Source organism: Lathyrus oleraceus, chromosome 6 (genome assembly GCF_024323335.1).
Source record: "Lathyrus oleraceus cultivar Zhongwan6 chromosome 6, CAAS_Psat_ZW6_1.0, whole genome shotgun sequence".
Taxonomy (NCBI): Eukaryota; Viridiplantae; Streptophyta; class Magnoliopsida; order Fabales; family Fabaceae; genus Lathyrus; species Lathyrus oleraceus.
The window spans coordinates 278,062,818-278,085,353 of NC_066584.1; the positions used below are offsets into that span (position 1 = coordinate 278,062,818).

Sequence of the window (22,536 nt, forward strand, 5' to 3'; positions counted from 1 at the left end):
GAGATATTTTAAAAATTAGAAACTGTATCAATTTTTGTAATTAAAAATAGAATAAGCTATAAACTTTGTCCTTTAAATGTACTTCCTAAAAATATAAAATTATCTGAATACATAAGCTGCAAACTTAATTATTAAAATATATGAAAACTCACCATGTTAGTTTCTAACATCTTAACAACATATATTAAATTGACAGGTTTTATAAACTTTGGAAACTACTCATTATATTTATATACGTTTAAAAAAGTATCACTTTGACATCAAGAACCAAACTAAAGTGAATTTTAATATTCTTGATAGTGATTGAAACTCAGATGAGACACAAGGATTTTGAAACCTTGCTCTACATACCAAAGTGAATTTTAATATTTCTCTCTTTCCAAGTATTTGGGTACATGAGAGGTATAATCTTCTCTCTTTACAAATATTTGTATACATGAGAGGTATAATCTAATGAGAGTTATACTCTACGTAAGTATGATTTCTATCAAACCGAATCTGATTACAATAAATAATAGTATACCAATAAAAACAACAATAGTTTATAACATTTTGTTAGAGAATTGATTAAGGACAAGACATTTGATGGCATAATAAAGTTTATATTCATATTGGTTCAAACTACAAACATATCTATTTACCAATAGAACATCCAACAAATACGATTTCTGCATGCAAAGGCTGGAGTATAGTAGTTCAGCCTTCATTCTTTCATAGCATGTCTCTCTCTTGCCCTCTATATTGCCGTGTCCCCTTGTTACTGAAATCTACTTCATCTTGTACTTTCTTTGCGTCGGACATACCTTGTTCTATCATTGTATCTTGGTCTGTCTTGATGTCTCTGTGGCTGTGGCTCCACCCTTTTCTGTCTTTCAGGTGACCTCTGTACGATCTCTCCATTCACAAATAACTCAGCTATACATAAGAATATAAATATCATAACCTTAGTCATGCAATCAGAAAAACGAAGCCAAATGGTCTTTATATATACTGAACTAACTATGGTTTGCAGATAAACAACATATGAATAGTATCAGAAGTGAAGAGTATAATATAATAAATTATGAGGATTAGATTCTTGTACAGATAGATCATTTGCATTGGACTTCTGACTTCTCGAACCAGAGAAACATTATTGGCCTATTGAAGAAGTGATTGTGAGTGTATGTCAAATGATGTATCGAGTTCAATGATTCTGCAGCTACACCATTTATGATGCAACAAAACAAGAGAGAAAAATTATGCAAGTCCGTTAACATTCAAAGCTAGACATGGCTTGGCAAGAGCAATTAGCTTTTGCCAAGACGGGTTACTAAATACAGAAGAACGATAGAAAGAACTATGCCATTGTTACCCTCTTGTAGTAATCACGCAAGATCTATTTATTTACCACTGAATGCAAGCCACCAGTATTATTAAATGATAATGGAACAGAGAAAGCCTTAAAAATCAAGTACAGTATGGACTAAAGACAAGAACAACCCAAATAACATCACTGAAGATGAACATAATGTTGAACTGAGAAATTTGTACAAGGAAAATATTGGAACTCTCATTTTTCAAGCAGAAAATAGAACTACATGTGTAATGAAAGATTGATTGCAGGGGAATGTAATTTGGTTTGATGTATCAACTCTGATTATTCTGGAACTACGTCACTGATGAAGCAACAAAACAAGAAAGGGGAAAAATTTGGGGCAACTAAATTAGTATAAAAATAATGACATGAGATTGAACGATTGGATAATAAAATACATACTCAACTAAACTCTAGGGTACCAGAGTGTTCACCAAATACTTATTAGTCCATTAGCATTCAAAGCTAAACATTATCAAGAACGAGTTATCACTTCATGGGTTATGGGATAGCCTTCTATCTCCACAAAGTAAATAAAGCACAAAACAGTTAAAGAGAGACATTTGATGCAGGTCCATACTCCATACATATAAGCCAGACCTGGTATGCAGGGTTTAAAAACGGAATTTGGCCCATGAGATCAAGGTTTTATGTCTCTGGGGGCAGCAATGCAGCCACAACTGAGGCTGCTTGAGCTACACTTGATTGCGATTTTCTGAAAAATCAAGGATCGCCATATAACGGCAATTGTGAATTAAAATCTTGCTAGTGTAACAGTCAAACTACTTTCCCAAACCACACGCACATGACACCTAATAATCTTTTACTTCAAAAAGAATCCCATGCCCCAGCTTGAAAACTTAGACATGTAAAACATATCACCAAACTTAATATCCTATAGTACAGCGGAAAAAAAGGTTGATATACATACACAAATAACCAAAAGCTCAATAATTAAACCAAGGCATCATTAGATTCTCACCACCATAGTCCTTGTTTTCAGGATCAACATATGAATCTGGGAGAACAAACAGAACTCCAGGCAACCCTAATCAAAGAAAAACAAATATGTCAAACACAATTGCAACAAAAATTAAGTAGAAACAATAATCACACAAACACTTCCAACACAAACCTTCCAGCTTATTAGATGTCTCCTCATCAATCTCACATCCAAATCCAAAGTACCTCTCACAGGAAACATTGTAAATCTTCTTCTTAGCTTCCTCTTCACTGAAAACGGATAAGAAAAATTCAACTCAAACAATACTAATAAGTAACAACAACAACAACCATTGTCAAAACCCACTTCCATGCTTCTAGAAAAAAAACCACATTATAAAACTAGTTACAAATAAAAGAGAATCAAATCCTAAAATCTTAAAGCAAAAAGAAAATAGAACAAAAACACTGAGAAGAACATCCAATAGCTTAAACCTAAGGGGGAAAAGGAGAGAAATCGAACCTTCCAAGGACCTTAGCGAGGGTTTGAACGTAGCAATCAATCATTTTCTGTTTAGTGGCACCTTCACCGCCAGGCTTATCCATAACAATAAGCCAGTGTTCATAGTCACAACCAGGGAAGAGTGGGGCCATGTCCATGGGTGGCCGCTCGCTGAAATTCGAATTTCTTGAGTCCAGTGGGGAGTAGGTCGAATTTCCGGCACGGTTGATTCGGCATCGGATGGTGGTGAAACGGGAGGAAGAGGATGGAGATGCTTGAGAGGGGAGGCGGATGGAGGAGGAAAGAAGACGGTTAGGGGGAAGGAGAGAGGAGGGGAGGGTAGAGAGAGAAATAAGTCTTGCCATGGTTCCGTCGTGAACAAAGCACAGAAGAAGATGAAGAAGATGAGGTTTACTTATAAGGGTTTTGAGAAATGAGTTTTTTTTTTTAAATCTTAACTTCTTTAAAAACTGTATAGTAGATTAGTAATATAATAGTAATATTGTTAGGGTCTGTTTGGTTGCAACAAGGCAGACTATTTATTTTCTTGTTATAAACTGTTGCTTTCGTTGTTAAGCTATTTCTTCTCGTAGAAATACTGCCATGAAAACTATATATTTTAAATATTTTGAATATTTTAAATATATTTATTTTAATTGGAATTATGGAGTGGTTATTTTAATAAAGGAGAGAAAGTTTTTTTCTATTTTAATTAATAAAAAAATTGTGATTAATGTTTGTAAAACTATTATGTTATGTCTATCTAAGAATTTTTCTTACTTCTAGTTCAATTTAGGACGGTTTGTTTTACTTTAAAGTATTTTTTTTTTGTCTTTAGAGGAAATCGATTTTTTTTTCTTATTCGTGTCAAGGCGTACTTTTACCCATATACAATTCAAAAGATTTTAAGAAGATATTCTTAACCAACAAAAACTAGGCTAAACAACTTAAAGAAACCATGCTAAAATCAAGAAAATTTGAGTTAGAATAAGAAAAATCTGCAAAGTTAAGACCATCTCCAAGCTAAAAAATTTATATTTTAAAAAATATCATTCAAATTACAAAGACCGCCGTTGAAAACAATTTCATTTCTAATCTTCCACAAACACCAAACTACCGACAATCAAATGATTCTCACTTTGACACTCCAGACATGTCTGTTGAACAACCCACACCAAGTTAAAAAATACTTCGAAGAATGGCCTACATACGACACATAACAACCAGTCCAAGTTTCCAAAGAATCCCAAGCTTTCGAAGACACTGGGCATTCAAAGAGAATATGATTCAAATCTTCATCCGATTGTAAACAAAAAACACAAGTTCCATCAATGATAGAAAAGCACAAACCTTTTTAATTCAATTATCTTTCGTTGCCAATCTATTTAAGAAAATCCTCCAACCAAAAGATTTAATCATCACCGGAACTTGAATCCTCCACAAAGTGCAGAAGGCTCAGTGGCGTTCAGTCTCTAGGCTCCCCTGAATTTTAGTGCCCGTGATACTTTGATAATAGTCTCTTGCTATGTAAACTGCATTTTCAACATTACTCCACTGCGTTAAACTCTTCACACATGCAGCAAGAACAAAACCAGACATCAATTTCTTCAAACAAAGAATTATATCCATGACAGAGTTCTGCAACAGGAAAGGGATACCAAAATTTCCCCAAATCCAAACGTCATTATGCCAAGCACCAATATTGACCAAAAAAGCTCCTTTACAATTACTACTCGCGAACAAATCCGAAAAAGAACTTGCTAAAGGAAGAACATTGCACCAGTTAGCAAACCAAAAGGGAACATAGACTCCCTCTCTAAGTTTGTACTTAATTGACCCTGTAAAATAAAAACCAATGTTAGAAGTTAAGCCTCAAATGTTGTTCATATCCTTCCACCAATTAGATGTTGAACGTTTTGATTTACAACTTTTCTCCACCAAGATCCGATTCTCAACACCTCCATATATAACTTTAACACCCTCTTCCATAAAGCATTCTTCTCAACTAAAATTCTCCACTTCCATTTTGAGAGAGGAGCCAAATTGAATTCTTCTATACTCTTTATACCATGACCATCAAACTCCTTAGATTTGCAAACATTATCCCATCTCACCCAATGAATCTTAGACTTCACATTTGTACCACCCCAAGGAAAACGCTGCCGAAATTTATCAATATCTCTACAAACTTTCACCAGAGCTTTGTAGAACGAAAAAAAGAAGATAGGAAGTCTGGTGAAAATCGACTTGACAAGGATAATTTTATCTACGAAAGATAGATATCCCCCTCTCCACAAAGCCAACTTGGATTTAAATTTATCAATGATAGGAGACCAAGTTTTAATCCTTCTAGGGTTGGAGTCAATGGGAATACCCATGAAATTAAAATTTGATTCCTCAATCTTGCAAGACAAAAAATTAGAGGCAGCAATAAGAAAATATTTACTCACGTTGATGCCAATAAATATGCTCTTATGGAAGCTAACTCTCAACCCTGAAACAAGGCCAAAGCCTCTAAGGATGACTTTAATGCTCCACAGGTTCTTCTAACCTCCTCCCCGGATGATAAGAGTATCATACATAAATTAAATGATCTCCATTGAAGTTCCCTCATCCACACTAAAACCTTTGAAATCTCCCTTATCCAAAGCATTATTGATCAGATCCGTTAAACTTCAACTATTATCACAAAAAGGAAATGAGATAGAGAATTTCCCTGCCTTAATCCTCTTTCCACTTTAAAATCCATTGTAGGTTTTTCATTGATCAGAATAGACAAATGACTCTTAAATGTACAAGCTTCCACCCAACTCATCCAAGTACTCCCGAAACCCATTTTTTCATCATGAAACGTAAGAAATCCCAGTTGACATATTCGTAAGATTTTTCTAAATCTACTTTGAATAGAACACACTCATTCTTTTCTCTTCTATCTTTATCCATTATCTCATTAGCAATCAAAACCCCATCCAAGAGTTGTCTTCCAGGAACAAACGTCGATTGACAATGAGAAATTAGTCCACCTAAAACGTTTTTCAGCCTAGCAGCCAGTGATTTTGCAATAATCTTATATAAACTTCCCATAAGGAAAATAGGTCGGTAATCTTCAAGGTTGATAGGATGAACAACCTTAGGAATAAGAGTGAGAAAATAAGATGTAACAGCCTTAGGAAGAAACGTGTTACCATGAAAATCCTTCACAAAATTAATAATCTCCTCCTTCAAGAAGTTCAAAATTGTAACCGTCAGGGCCCAGACTCTTGGATCCATCACAACTCCAAACATCCTATTTGATTTCCTCGTCTAATAAATGTGCCTCCAAATACTTGACTTCATCCTGAGTGAGCAATTTGAAAGAAATACCTTCCATATAAGGTATATTCGAATTTGGTTCGGTGAACTTGTTTTTGAAGAAACTACTAATAGCTTCCTTGACTTCATCGACTGATTCAACCAATCTTTTCTCTGTGTTAACAACTCTAGTGTATTTTCTCCTAGCCCTCCCCTTTACCATATAGTGAAAGTACTTAGAATTAAGATCATTATCATGGTTCCACTTCACCCTAGCTTTTTGAATCAACATATTGTCTTTGGTATATAAGTGCCTCAACATTGTACTATAGGCTTTGGTTCTTATTTCAACCATTTTTCCTTCACTTCAACACCTTCACAACTAAATAAAATATTATCCACCTCATTAATCTCATCCATCCTCTCTTCAATTTTTAGATCGTGCCACCCAAAAACCTCTTTACTCCATCTCCTAAGGCTTACCTTCAGAATTTTAAGTTTCTCTTATATGATGAAGTCGCTTCTACCTTCCACTTTAATCTCTTTCCACTCCTTTTCAACAAACTTCAAAAACTATTTGTTATAGAACCATTTATCGTTTATTTTGAAATTTTTTAGGCCCTAGTTGATAAAACTACTCTTCCTCCAAATTGGACAATGATCTGACATATCCTTTCTCCCTATAAATTGACCTACCATACCCCATATATCAATAAGTGAATCTAAAAGTAGGAATATGTTAATCCTACTTGTGGATTTACCATCCCTACTATACCAACTAAACTGATTTCCAGAACAAGGAAGACCCACCAAATTCAATTCATTAATGAAGGCTTCAAATTCCCTTTGTTCATACTTTTTATTGACAAGAGAGCTCCCCTTTCTTTCAGAGGATTTAGAAACAACATTGCAACCCAACCCCCCCCCCCCCATGATCCATAAACCATATGTCATCTTCTTCTTAAGATTCAATAATACACTCCACATTTTTCTCTTCAGATTTAGACAACACGCAGAGTAAACATTAACCGCGTAATAAACATTGTTCGTCCATGTCATCTTCAATCCCAAGAACCCTTCCCCTTTGAAAGAAAATATAGGAATGATAGATTCCTTTTTCCATCGAGTAATAATACCTCCTGATTGACCGATAGCATTGTGAAGGAGAATTGCCATCCAAGGCGCAGCGGAATTTAAAAATTTCTCCATTTAGTGATCCTTACGAATGGGCATGATCAGTGATAGAATCGTTACCTCTTGTGGCGATTCAAACATTTGGTGCAGATCTCTTGTAACGATCAAAACCTTGGATACAAATCCACGGGGCGATCACGAACGTTGAACGATGACAACGTCTCTACTCAGTCCACACGAACGGATTCCTTCAATCTCAGTGCTAGCTGGTACGAATGAAGGCTTTGAGTGAGAGAGAGAGAGAGGGAAACGAAACTCCAAGTCTTCACTTGAGTTTGAGTCTGAGTGGAGTGACAATGCTTCTACCCAAGGGTTTTATTTATAGAACCACTTGTGTGGGCTTCAAGCTAAAAAGCCCACTTAAGTGTATTTTGGCCCATATCTCATAATATGCCAAAATCACTTAAGTATTTGGTACCTTACCATATTTCGTATTCCACTTAAATGCACCGTACCTTACGATGTTCCTTAGTTACTCTATCTCTTATCAATCCGTCCTTTGTGTGTGACCCTGTAGGTTTTCGTGACGTTGGCAATTATATTAAATCATGCATTTAACATAATAAACAGTGAGCGGTATCTAGCAACACATCACTGCTACCCAAGTCACGAAAATGTCATGTGATCTTGAAGGAGAATTGCGACCCAAAGCGCAGCGGAAATTAAAATTTTCTCCTTTAGAGATCCTTACGAATGGTCATGATCAGTGATAGAATATTTACCTCTTGTGACGGTTGAAACCTTTGGTGCAGATCTCTTGTGACAATCAAAACCTTTGATGCAAATCCACGAAACGATCACGAACGTTGAACGATGACAACGTCTCTACTCAGTCCACACGAACGGCTTCCTTCAATCTCAGTGCTAGCTGGTACGAATGAAGGCTTTGAGTGAGAGAGAGAGAGAGAAAACGAAAATAATGCAACCGCAAATTTTGCTTCTGCACAAGGGTTCTATTTATAGAACCACTTGTGTGGGCTTCAAGCTAAAAGGCCCACTTAAGTGTATTTTGGCCCATATCTTATAATATGCCCAAAATCACTTAAGCCCATGGTACCTTACCATATTTCGTATTCTACTCAAGTACACCGTACCTTACGATGTTCTATAATTCACTTAAGGGCACCGTACCTTACGGTATTCCTAAGTTACTCTATCTCTCATCAATCCGTCCTTTGTGTGTGACCCTGTAGGTTTTCGCGGCGTTGGTAATTATATTAAATCATGTATTTAACATAATAAACAGTGAGCGGTATCTAGCAACACATCACTGCTACCCAAGACACGAAAATGTCATGTGATCTGACAATTCATTCTGTGATAATACTTATGTGTATAATTACCCTTTTGCCCTTATGTCTATATTGAACACAAGGCATAGACCGTGTCATCCTTGTCCAGTTCAATATTGGGCCCATAGACATTTATCCTGTTATGCAGGATGGGCAAATTCCATCTAGGTCACTCATGTCCCTCAGCATGCTTCGTGGAGTACCCATCAACTGTCTTTATGGTTATCCAGTTACGGACAACGTTGGATCAGCAATAAAGCACTCGACTCTACATCTAGGATCCATAGTGGTTTCAGGTCGAAGAGTGGAATACACTATTATCACCATGAGAATAACTTATGACACCTTGCATAACTTTCTATATAGTATTCTCATAGCGGGTCAATCCGGTATAAATATTACTCCTAATATTCATACCTATGTTTAAGACTTGATAACTCTTTATCCATGATCCATGAGATGTGATCATCAGTCTACAAACATAATAGTCTTAATGCTTTAATGTTATCCCACTTCACACTAAAGCTCGACTACGGATACTTTAAGAATAGCGCCCTTATGTTTAATGTGTTCTCATGATTAAGTCACACTTAATACATTAAACGGACTATCTATTCTAGGGACTTTATTAATCAATCATAATAAAGAAAAAGCCTTTTATTAATTCGATACAAGTACCAAAAAGTATTGGCCTCTAGGGCTTACACCAACAGATCTGACAAAACCTCCTGTGATAATAATTATGTGTATAATTACCCTTTTGCCCTTATGTCTATATTGAACACAAGGTATAGACTGTGTCATCCTTGTCCAGTTCAATATTGGCCCCATAGACATTTATCCTGTTACGCAGGATGGGTAAATTCCATCTACACTATGCCAAATAAGGGAAAAGAGGGCGCTTATTTTGGCCTATAACAACGCTTTTAAGCGCCCTCTAAAGTGGCGCTGGCATAGGTAAAGACAACGCTTTGTTTTCCTGGAGAAAGCGCTGTCTAAAGTGGCCCTTTAAGGGCCACATTATAGTGCGCTTTCAGAAAAAAGCGCCCTCTGGAGTGGTCCATAAAGGGCCACCTTAGAGGGCGCTTTCTGGACAAAGCGCCCTCTAAAGTTGTCAATGTAAAGTGTTTAGAGGGCGCTTTCTGGACAAAGCGCCCTCTAAAGTTGTCAATGTAAAGTGTTTAGAGGGCGCTTCCTACAGAAAGCGCCCTCTAAAGTGTTAGTTATTTTAAAAAAAATTGTTTGAAAAACAGTGGGTATTTAATTGGGAACCTGTTCGCATGCTGCAAAAGTGTAAAATTCATATTGATTTCATCCTTTAATCCAATGTTATACACCATTAATCCATTGATATATACAACATGAATCCATTTATATACAACATTAATCCTCCATATATACAACATTAATATATGATTCTTTGATCAACAGTATACAACAACATATACAACATATATACAACAACAACAATATACAACATATATACAACATATATACAACATATATACAACAACAACATACAACAACAACATTCCATACATATATGTACAACAATATACAACCTAGCTATATGATTCTTTGATCAACAATGAATTGACACAATTCATCCTTCATTTCATCCAAATGAGCTCTTGAGTAAGATTTATATTCCTCAAAGTACTACAATTAAGAGAATAAAACATATTCATGATTTAGTAACAAATTAGATGAAATATCCGATAATATTAAAATAAACCCTAAGTTATTATTCCATACCATTTTTGGGATGTCTATACGATTCAACGCAATGATATCTCTCATAAATCTCAATACAAAAAATCCGCAATCGACCGAATTGTTTTGCTGAGGACACTACACAGAAAAACAAACAATATATATATAGTTAATTTCTTACAAACACTATTATAAGCAAAAAACAAACACTATTATAAGCAAAAATAAGATACTTAATATATACCTGAACTCTGACCCAGGTAATGTCCTTCCTATTACGATAATTCTTTTTCGATCTAAATTTTAGTATTGCCCTAATAAAATAAAAACGTATATTGAGATCAATCTGACAGACATAATTAAATATACAAATACACACGAATATTTAGGGGAATTTCACTTACGCGTCAACCGTCTTCTTCATACTCGGATATTTACTCCAATCACCCGATAACGAATCGAGATAATATACCATTAGTCTCGAAAGATCCATAGCAACCAACACCCAGTGACCACTGTAAAATAAAACAAAATTTAGATGCATGAAAATTTTCTACGTAAAAGATATACATAGATTAGAATGAAATTATTAGAAAGAAAATCTAACCCGTTGCCAGAATTAAACGGTAAAAAATACAAACTGGGTGTAGTATTATCGCCGGCCGCCATGAATCTATCGACTAGTTCATTCTTTACGGATGTTGGATTTTTCGTTATAAACGTTGTGTTGATACGGGAAGCAGCAATAAAATTGAATCGGTTACACAATTCAGTTCCCCGCATCAATGTTACATACATATACCTTAAATAGAAACATAATAAACATTAGACTACTCATTGAAATGTGTAAATAAATTGTTCAACTAAGTAAATAATAGATTGATCGGAGTACCATATGTATGTATGAATGACAGCGATGCCCAATTCTTCGTGTTCAAAAAGTTGTTGCATGTCCTCCTTTGCAATTATTTCGGAATGAGCAATTCCGAAAACACCTTCATCAAAATCTACACTACGGATGGCACCGTGCATAATATCAGACTCTTCCACCATTTTCTTAAGACGCATCATAATTTGAGATTTTGTCCCGGACGTCGTTGGAATATCCTTACCAGCTTTTTTCAACTTTCGACCGGGAACCTAAAAATTCATATAAATTAAATCATGACTTTTTGTGATGCAACAGAATCGTTGCGTATATAATTCAATGGGTATATATATTTGTACCTCTTTTTGAGATGCAACCGACTCGATGCGTCTTGAAATCCCTTTACCAGCTTTATGTGTGGGTCTTGTAGGAGTCTAACATTACCATGTAATAAGGATTGATTAAATATCATAATTGTAGCTGAATTGAAATGTGAATATATACTAAATATTCATAATCATTTAGAACATATATACCTCGGCATTTGGGAAAATTAGATCTGACGGCCATCCAACAAAGGATCCGACTGCATCTCGCATCAACGTTGTCTCTGAAACAACGTCAGGTAATGGTAGAAGCGCGTCGGTATCTAATACAAGGTCAACCGAAACTTTCATATATCCCACCGGGAGGGGATTATGGTGAAGTAATTCACCCGAAGTGTTGTGCATTTTTCCCTTGCCAACTATGCGATAAGTTGGTGCCGATAGATACAGCTGACAAGGTGTAATGCCCTAAACCAATAATAAATGTTATTGTTAACGTGTATATGTGTCAAGTAAAAAAGTACTATTTTAATTTCATAATAACATATATAATTACCTCGGGAAATTTCGGTTGACAATTGATACTAGCTCGGTCACTAGTATCTTTTGCCTCGGAACCGCACCATTCCTCTCTATACCTTGCATTCTCCTTTTGCAGTTCGAGTACTTGTGCCCTTAACTCCGCCAAGGTCTCCATCACCTCTTTGTTGGTAGGATTTTTTGTTTTTGGTTTTTTATAAAATGACGACGGAGTCACACCAAAACCCTTACCCCTCACACGACCGGAATACTCAGGAACATTTAGTACTCGACTAAGTACGCTCCTGCAATCCTGGACCTCGGTTGAAGGTAAGGTTTGGGATAAAGTCTCCTGAAATATTATTAGAGGATATTAAAAATGAATTATATGTCTAACAAAATTTTCGATATAATTAAAGAAATAATGTTACATATACTTACACATTCGTCATAAACATTTTGAACCGCTTCAACGACAACCCCATCCTTCCCAACCCGAGCAGCCTTCCACAATACGTGCTCCGGAAGAGATGTTGCGTCACTTTTCTCCTCGGCTAGCTACACATTGAATCAGATTATAAGATCATCAATTATAACATATTGTGACAATGTATAAGCTCATAGCATTTGAATATACTCACAATTCTTTGTTGTAACCGTGCATATCCCGTATGCCCTTTTTTGTACGGATACGCGGGTTTTGATGCCCTTTTCTGATTTTTGTCGCTTACTTCCTAGATAAAAAAGTTTAAGGCATATTAGAACCAAGTAACTTAACAATTTTATAATACCATAATTAATAGACATTACATGGAATTTTTCGTTTCTTCGTTTGGCGACAAAGTTATCCCCCATTCTTCGGCTGAAATAATCTCCGCATATTTCATTGGCCGTTCTGCTTCAACAAATTTTCCTTCCTCATCCTTGAGAAATTTGTTGGACAAAAAGGATCGAAATCCTCAGAGTCTTTTTCCGGCCAATTGAATACAATATTTTTGCCGGCTTTCATCGATGTGAAATGATCTCTAAAAAACATACACATGGAGTGTGTTATTATAAGTAATATTATAACAATATATGGTCAACAAATAGTCAACAAAAAAATATATAACAATATATGGTAAGTACCTGTATCTCGGACCATATTTTTTCTTTGCCAACCTTCAATTCTGGACTTCTCCAATTATCACATGTAATCAGAATATGTTGTCGAACAAGGGAACCAATGTAACTTGCCAACATTGAACCGTTAGGCTCAATTAGTTGGTCTTCAGCACTCCAATGTACTTCGAATTTTTCACCCTTGTCTCTTGCACGAATGATTGACTTCATAACAGTCAATCCTCGTTTGATTTCTTTTTCAACATTGTTACGTGATCCACTCGCGTCATGGGTATCGTCTTGGTTAGCCATTTTATCTGTAATATAGAAATGATTCAATAAGACCCAAGTAAGACAATGACCATATTCGTGAAGCTACACAAAAAACACATTCATATACCTTCCATTTCTCTCATGTTACAACAATCTAAACTCTCTCTTTTTTTCATCATTATTGAATACAAACTCACACACACCTACTGCATACAAAAGACCAATGCAAACTTATGGTGTTTGGAACATGAATAAACTTGCATCCATAATCATCAAACTTCCAAGCATAAGCTCAAACACACTCCAAATGACATCAGTTTTCAATCAGAAATAAAAAACCTTACAACAAGGTGCTCATGAACACCATATAGTGCTCGTTTGCCCTAAACAACATTAATCAACATAATGCACAAAATGTAAAACTCAGTTTAGAAAATGCCCTAATCAAACACCTGAAGAAAGTGAACGGTAACGATGGAGAAGAGAAATACCTTCAAGGTGACGGTAACGATGGAGAAGAAAGTGAACAGCGACGGTGGACGCAGATAACTCAGTGAACGTGAACGCAGCAGCAGAAAAAGGCGACGGCGACGACGACGGTGAGGGAGGGAGAACGAACGGAGGACGAGAGTAATCGTAGTAGAGAGAAAACCCAGTTACGTAAACGAAATAGCATATAGAGAGGGAAAATAAAGAGACATGCAGTATATGTTATAATTTTAATGTTTACTAAAGGGGACCTTAGAGGGCGCTTTTGTAAAAAAAGCGCCCTCTAAAGGGGGCCTAAGAGGGCGCTTCTGAAAGCGCTCTCTAAGGCTTTCCAAAAGCGCATTATAAACTGGAAATGTACATGGACTTAGAGAGCGCTTTTTTAAAAGCGCCCTCTAAAGGTACCCTTAGAGGGCGCTTTCATAAACGCGCCCTCTATTAGTGTCCCTCCATTTCCTCATTATTTTTTCGCTTCACTTTAGAGGGCGCTTTGTTACAAAAGCGCCCTCTAAAGTGCGCTGTCTATTCCAATTGTTCGCTCCTTATTTTTTCTCTTCACTTTAGAGTGCGCTTCTTTAAGAAAGCGCCCTCTAAGGTGCGCTGTCTATTCCATTTTTTGGCGTAGTGCTAGGACACTCATGTCCCTCAGCATGCTTTGTGGAGTACCCATCAACTGTCTTTATGGTTATCCAGTTACGGACAATGTTGGATCAACAATAAAGCACTCGACTCTACATCTAGGATCCATAGTGGTTTCAGGTCGAAGAGTGGTTTACACTATTATCACCATGAGAATAACTTATGACACTTTGCATAACTTTCTATATAGTATTCTCATAGCGGGTCAATCCGGTATAAATATTACTCCTAATATTCATACCTATGTTTAATACTTGATAACTCTTTATCCATGATCCATGAGATGTGATCATCAGTTTATAAACATAATAGTCTTAATGCTTTAATGTTATCCCACTTCACAATAAAGCTCGACTACTGATACTTTAAGAATAGTGTCCTTATGTTTAATGTGGTCTCATGATCAAGTCACACTTGATGCATTAAACGGACTAGCTATTCTAGGGACTTTATTAAACAACCATAATAAAGAAAAAGCCTTTTTATTAATTAATAAATAATTTGATACAAGTACCAAAAGTATTGGCCTCTAGGGCTTACACCAACAATCTCCCACTAGCACTAGAGCCAACCAGGCATACCCCTTATGCCCATTGATCTAGTATGGCCATCATGCTTCTGCTGCGCAAGAGGCTTTGTTAGTGGTCAGTAATATTGTCAAGTGTAGGTACTTTATATATTTTCACATCTCCTCTATCTATTATCTCTCGAATGAGATGATAATGCCTAAGTATGTGTTTGGATCGTTGGTGAGATCTAGGCTCCTTAGCTTGTGCGATAGCACCATTGTTATCACAATAGAGACCAATGGGATCCACAATGCTAGGGACTATGCCAAGTTCACTAATGAACTTTTTGATCCAAACAGCTTCCTTTGTTGCACTTGAGGCAGCAATATACTCGACCTCGGTTATAGAATCAGCAACTGTATCTTGCTTTGAACTTTTCAAGCTCACAGCGCCACCATTTAAGCAAAACACATAACCATTGGAACCATTCATATTAAAGCGTCTCAGCACCTTGTCTATGTACTCTGACTTAGGCCAAGCATTTTGTGATCTATCTCTATAGATTCTGATTCCTAATATATAGGCTGCTTCACCTAGGTCCTTCATAAAAAAGCATTTCCCCAACCAAGACTTTACTTGTTGCAGGGTAGGGACATTGTTTCCAATGAGTAATATGTCATCTACATATAATACCAGGAATACGATCATGCTCCCATTAACCTTCTTGTAGACACAAGGCTCATCTTCGTTCTTGATGAATCCATACTGTTTTACTGTTTCATCAAAACGAAGATTCCATGAGTAGGTCACAGACTCATCTTGATCCATGAGTAATACATCACCTTGATCTGTTATGAGATATCCATATCTCTCAGGTAAGTGACGTATCCTGCTTGACCTACGCTGGTCTTGTTCTACTTGAGTAGGTTGCTCTTACACAACTACTTGTGTTTCCTGCTCTAATTCCTCCATAGGTGTATCGATGCTTTGTGATTCTTGAATTTCTTCAAGCTCTACTTTCCTCCCACTGATTCCTTTGGAAATAAAATCCCTTTCCGGGAAAACTCTAGTTCGAGCGACAAACACTTTGCCCTCTGAAGGATTGTAGAAGTAATACCCTCTTGTTTCTTTAGGATATCCCACAAATAAGCATTTGTCAGATTTGGGCTCAAGCTTAGTTGAAATTTGTCGTTTCACATAAACTTCGCAACCCCAAATCTTTATGTAAGACATATGTGGTTTCTTACCACTCCATATCTCATATGGTGTCTTCTCAACCTTTTTGGATGGAACACGGTTAAGTGTGTAAGCTGCTGTCAATAGTGCATGTCCTCAAAAGGAGTTTGGAAGATCTGCGTGACTCATCATGGATCAGACCATGTCTAACAGGGTTCGATTTCTTCTCTCAGATACACCATTCCATTGGGGTGTTCCAGGAGGAGTGAGTTGGGATAGGATCCCACACTCTTTCAGATGGTCATCAAACTCTAGGCTTAAATACTCACCACCTCGATCTGATCGAAGAGTTTTAATATTCTTACCTAGTTGGTTTTGTACTTCATTCTTGAATTCCTTGAACTTTTTCAAAGGACTCTGATTTGTGTTTCCTTAAATACACATAACCATATCTACTGAAATCATCAGTGAATGTGATGAAGTACTGAAAACCTCCTCTGGCTGGTATGTTCATTGGTCCACATACATCAATATGTATGAGGGCCAAAAGATCATTAACTCTTTCACCTTTTCCTGTGAATGGAGACTTTATCATCTTTCCAATTAAACAATATCTGCATATCTCATATGATTCATAATCAAAAGAGTCCAACAGTCCATCTTTATGGAGTTTGGAAAAGCGTTTCTCATTTATGTGGCCTAATCGACAATGCCAAAGGTAAGTTGGATTTAACTCATTGGGTTTCATCCTTTTAGTATTAATGTTATAAATAGGCATTTTAAGATCAAAGACATATAGTCCATTGTTCATTTGTGCAGTAGCATAGAATATATCATTCAAATAAATTGAGCAACAATTGTTCTTTATTATAAATGAAAAACCAAACTTGTCCAAACAAGAAATGGAAATAATATTCCTACTAATTGCAGGTACATAATAACAGTTTTCTAACTGAATTATTAAACCATTAGGTAAAGTCAATACATAAGTTTCTACGGCTAAAGCAGCAACCTTTGCTCCATAGCCAACTCGTAGGTCGACTTAACCTTTTGCCAAATCTCTACTCCTTTTTAGTCCTTGCACATTTGTACAAATGTGAGAACCGCATCCAGTATCCAATACCCATGATGCAGAAGTAGATAAATTAATTTCAATAACAAAAATACCTGAAGTTGAAGTCTCTACTCCATTCTTCTTATCTTCCAGGTACTTTGGGCAGTTTCTCTTCCAGTGTCCGGTCTTACCGCAATGGAAGCAAGTGCCTTCTTTTGCTATGCCTCCACTAGGCTTTAAAGTAGCAACGGTGGGTTTGGGTTTGGCAACTTCCTTGCCTTTCCTTTTATCACCCTGCTTAGTAGGCCTTTTGTTCTGTCTCTTTCCATTTCCGATCATCATAATGGACTTCCCTTTTGACTTCGAATTCTGCTCGGCAGTTCTTAACATGGCGAGCAGTTCAGGAAGAGATTTGTCCATATCAATCATATTGAAATTTAGGACAAATTGACTGAAACTATCTGGCAACGATTGCAAGATAAAAGCAGTCGCAAGTTCCTTTTCGAGGGGAAAACCCAATCTCTCAAGGTTTTCCACATACCCAATCATCTTGAGTACATGGGGACCTATAGGGGCTCCCTCATCCAACTTGCCTTGAAAAAGGGTTTTTGAAACTTCAAACCTGTCATGCCTTGCTTGCTCTTGATAGAGCAACTTCAGGTGTTCGATCATATCGAACGCTGACATGTTCTCATGTTGCTTTTGCAATTCTGAGTTCATGGTAGCTAGCATGAGACAAGCAGTTTCATTGGCATCATCGACATGCTTCTTATAAGCATCTCTTTCTGCCTTAGGTGCAGAGCTAGGAGGTTCCTCTTCAGGAACAGGTGTCTCCAAGACATACAACTTTTTATCATGTTTGAGGACAATCCTCAGGTTTTGGTGCCAATCCAGAAAATTTGTCCCAGACAATTTTTCCTTATCAAGGATTGATCGCAGGATGTTGTTAGAGGTGTTTGCTGTCATGGTAATCTACATAAGGATTAATGAAAATATAAGTATCATTGACATATTTAATTAGGCCTTTAATCAAATATGCTCCCACTATTTTACTCAAAACAAATGACCCTCATCATTTGATTCGGAAAATCCCGTCGGAAGATTTTCTAGTGGGTCGAGATCCATATTTCACTTCGTTCTAAGTCCGCGTAGGCGGATTACACAAAACTAAGTTATTTAGGTAGGAACTCCTTCCAATTGTATCTCATACAACTCTCGAAAATTTCAGTTGTGTGAATAACTCCTTATTCCAATCCATCATATGGATCATTCCCAACTCTTGCTTCTAAACATTTATAATCTTATTATAATTTGTTTAGTTAAGTTTGACCCATTGTTTTAACAGTTGGATATTACAATTATCCCATCGCACCTTACTAATATACAAATCATGCACCTCGCGTAGGCGAAACCTACATTATCCATTACTAGTCTTGATGAGTGTTAAAACTTGGAAAGCAAAAACTTAATATTTAATTTGAGGGAATTGCAATTTTTCTGATCTCACCTGCTTGTTTATCATATAAACCATCTCTCACATGCATCAACATACATTCATATGCATCAACATACATACAAACACAATGAAACAGTTATGGCCCATAGCGCAATTGTTCTCCCAAGCCAATGAGAGAACCTAAGCTAACCTACAACGATCTAAGCTTCTCCAAACAAGATCTTCAAGGTTGTCATCCTTTGACACTGACTTCTTTGCTTTCTTCATATCATTACATTACATAAAAGAAACTCGTTTTACATACGAGGTGTAATACCTCAAAATTTGCCCCCCTCATTCATGCATTCATTTTTAGGTCATTTAACATTTCATATTGCATTTCATCATGTCAATCGGAATTAGATTCAAGAAGCTTGAATATCATCCAAGACACTTTGTGGGTCCTATCTGGGTGATCAGTCAACACAAGGGAATGGCTTGAGATACTTCCAACATGTTCAAATGGGGTCTATTCATCAGTCAAAACGTTAATCTTGAAGGAGCAAAAGTTTGTTCATGAGCTGTCATGCTCGCTAGACGAGCAGAATGGGTCGCCTAGCGAGTCCCAAGAAAAGCCACTAGAATCACCTACGCTTAGAGGAATTTCTTGAACTGTCATGCTCGCTAGGCGAAGCCCACGCGTTTTGAAAAAAAAAACGAAAAAAAAACGAAAAAAAAAACGAAAAAAAAAAAAAAAAAAAAAAAACGAAAATAAATAAATAAATAAATAAATAAAATATAACAGAAAAATCTTGGACTTGGACCTCTCTCATTTGAGCCCATAAAGCCACGAAAATCAGGTTATAAATTCTGAAATTTCAGTAAAGGAAAAAGAAAGAAAGAGAGAGGGAGAATTGGTGAAAGCTGAAAACACTCTGAAGTTTCCTTGGAACAAAACCCTAGAGAGATTATAACTAATTCAGAGCAACCTCCGGACACTGAAGGGAACTCATCTGCAAAGAACCAATTCCCTCTCATATAAATCCTAAGATTGTTCTGCAAAGCCAACGGTGCAATTCAATTTCAATCGATCTCTCCAATCAGTAGGTATGCCATGTCTTGATATGTGGATCCTTACCCCTGACTTTGATTTTTGATACCCTTTTAATGCATTTGTTTGACAAGAGGTTTAGGCCTCCTATCCTTGGTTGCTTTTTGTGAGCTTTTTGTGAACTTTAATGGCATGATTCATGTGGTTACATTTTGATTCTCTTATTCGGTGCAACTCTTGATTGCACCCCACCTTGTTATTCTAACCTGTTTGTCGAGTTTTTTTTGTGAGGACTCACATGACTCCTAAAAGGATAGCTTGCTTGACATTCCACTTTATTTGTGGGATACCATTTGGAGATTTATTCTGATTACATGTATTGACTTGCTTTCTTTGATGGTGCCAGCTCGAGAGATCTCTGGGTTTCTTATTTCTTTAGTTGTTATTACTTCGGATCTTTATCCGTGTGGTAGATCTCTTGATCCCTTTTACATATTTTCCCGTATTTTACCGCTTTCTTAGTTGGAAGACCTCAATAGGAGGCAATGTTTTTGTGTGTTTACTTTTGTGCCTAAAGACCTCCAAGAAAAGGCACCAGTGCTAAAGACCTCCATGAAGAGGCAATTGACGGATAAAAGGGATTAGTAGTCAATCCCCCGTTATTCACTGTGTCGTTCTTTATGCTCGCACTACATGCTGATGCTTCAGAACAAAAGCCCAAGATCTTTTGTCCAGTCAGTCAGTGGAGAGGGTTCCACCTTTCTGAATCCCCACTTTTTGTCATGAGCTCACCCTGTTCAGGGTTAAGAGCTATGAGGTCTTATCCTCATTACCCTTTTGATCTGCTCACCCTGACGTTCAATGTCAGTGGTTAAGAGCCCATTTGATTACCTATTCCATGGCTTGTTTGTCGAGGTTGATATGACCCCTCTTGACTAAAGCCTTACGCATGTAGGTTTGAGCCCCCTTGGTGGCATTTTACTTTATGCATGTTTGTTTTGTATGGTGTGATCGTCTCCCCATAGGATTGCTAGGCTTCGTATAGTCTCTCGTTTGCATGTCAATTAAGGTAGCACTGTTCCTTCGTCTAGGACTTCCTTTTTTGCATGAGCATTCCTAAAACCCAAACAAACTCATTGATTTTTCTTCTCCTAAGGACACGTTAACTCCTTCTACTACAGGCGAGTAAGTCTCCAAAGGTCGAGCATCCGGTAGATTGCATAGTAACGTGGTTCATCTAAAAAACACAACCCCTAACCCGTAGTTAGCCGAACTACGACTTGCTCTGATTCTCATTCCAGATGAGATACGTAGGCATAAGACGCGATGTCTTAGCGAGCACACTCCTCTTTAGCCCATAGGCAGCCGAGCTACGAAGACTCTGATTCTCATATCCAGATGAGATACGTATGCAGTGGATGTGATATCCGTGCGAGTCATTTTCTTTTGACTCCCTCTTTTAGTAAATAGTACATTAGATAAACCCACACCCTTTAGACAAGAACCACAAGAGTGGATCCCGTAGAGTACTACAGATGCGTAGGGGTGCTAATACCTTCCATTTGCATAATCGACTCCCGAACCCAAGATTTGGTTGCGAGACCTTGTCTTTTCCTTTCCCTTTTTCAGGTTTACTTCGAGCATTTCCTTTCCCTCCTTTGGGATAAATAACGCACGGTGGCGACTCTTCTGTCTTTTCTTTCTCGCCGGTTGTTTTTTCGCATCTCCTTTTTTAGGTTGTGACACGAGGGAGTGAGATGAGAAAAGAAGTTACATTTGGGAGATTAAGAGAGAGGCACGACATGCAAGTCGTATTTTAAAACCCAAAACAAAATAAAGGAAGACTAAGGCCATGACCGATCACCACAAGACAATAATAAACACTTTATTATTATTATTAATTCCTTTAATTAATTAAAACCAAATTAAATCTCGACGACCGATCACCACATTTTAATGAACAATTCATTTAAAATCAATGTCGCTTTTCGCATCAACACTTGATACTTTTAAAGCACTGAGTTAGTCGAACGGGTGAATTTTGCCTTGCGTTAACCGGTTAACCATATGTGTTAACCGGTTAACACTGTTTGAAATCTGTTCAAAAAATTCTTTTCTGCCTTGCGTTAACCGGTTAACCAAATGCGTTAACCGGTTAACACTGTTTGAAAATGTCTTGGAAAACTGTTTTTCGCCTTGCGTTAATCGGTTAACCATATACGTTAACTGGTTAACACTGTTTGAAAAATTAAAAAATTTTATTTCGTATTGCGTTAACCGGTTAACACTGTTCCAAAAAGTGTTTAGAAAGCACAACTCTTGTGCAATCACAACCCCAATCGCATAACTCTCTGACAACACAACCCTTGTGCTGTCACTAACCATGATGCACCAATTTCAGACCGTCAAACATATCTCGATTGTTGATTCAATATGATTGATCAATACGTCATTGCTTCACCATACTAATGTCGGATCAAGAAGCAAATGACCATTGATCGCTCAAAAGAAAACAATCATTGAGTGTTTGAATGAACGAAACGAGAACACTATATCATATATAATGTATTTTGCATCAAGATTACATATATCATATATATGACTTGATCGATCTCAATTTAATCTTTGATTCATTCTGTCTTTAATCATATTAATACAGAACAAAAACAGTTATCAGATTCATGGTTTCGTAAGTGGCTCTGATACCACTGAAGGAGAATTTCCATCCAAGGCGCAGCGGAATTTAAAAATTTCTCCATTTAGTGATCCTTACGAATGGGCATGATCAGTGATAGAATCGTTACC

General features: G+C 36.9%; 1 protein-coding gene across 1 annotated transcript; it reads right to left on the reverse strand.

The window, feature by feature from the left end:
* Positions 1-499: 499 nt before the first annotated feature.
* On the reverse strand, positions 500-3,261 carry LOC127098464 (multiple organellar RNA editing factor 2, chloroplastic). The gene is made up of 4 exons (XM_051037071.1): positions 2,823-3,261; positions 2,493-2,590; positions 2,340-2,405; positions 500-915 (listed from the first exon to the last, which is right to left on the reverse strand). Exons 1-4 carry the CDS (start codon positions 3,164-3,166, stop codon positions 773-775), a joined length of 651 nt encoding a protein of 216 aa, XP_050893028.1. The 5' UTR covers positions 3,167-3,261; the 3' UTR covers positions 500-772.
* Between the last annotated feature and the right edge of the window lie 19,275 nt (positions 3,262-22,536).

Coding starts and splice junctions, on each gene's coding strand:
- LOC127098464 (XM_051037071.1), bottom strand. CDS start 3,166: ATGGCAAGACTTATTTCTCTCTCTACCCTCCCCTCCTCTCTCCTTCCC. Junction 2,591..2,822: donor CTCGCTAAGGTCCTTGGAAG/GTTCGATTTCTC, acceptor ATCCGTTTTCAG/TGAAGAGGAAGCTAAGAAGA. Junction 916..2,339: donor TGAAAACAAGGACTATGGTG/GTGAGAATCTAA, acceptor TCTTATGTATAG/CTGAGTTATTTGTGAATGGA.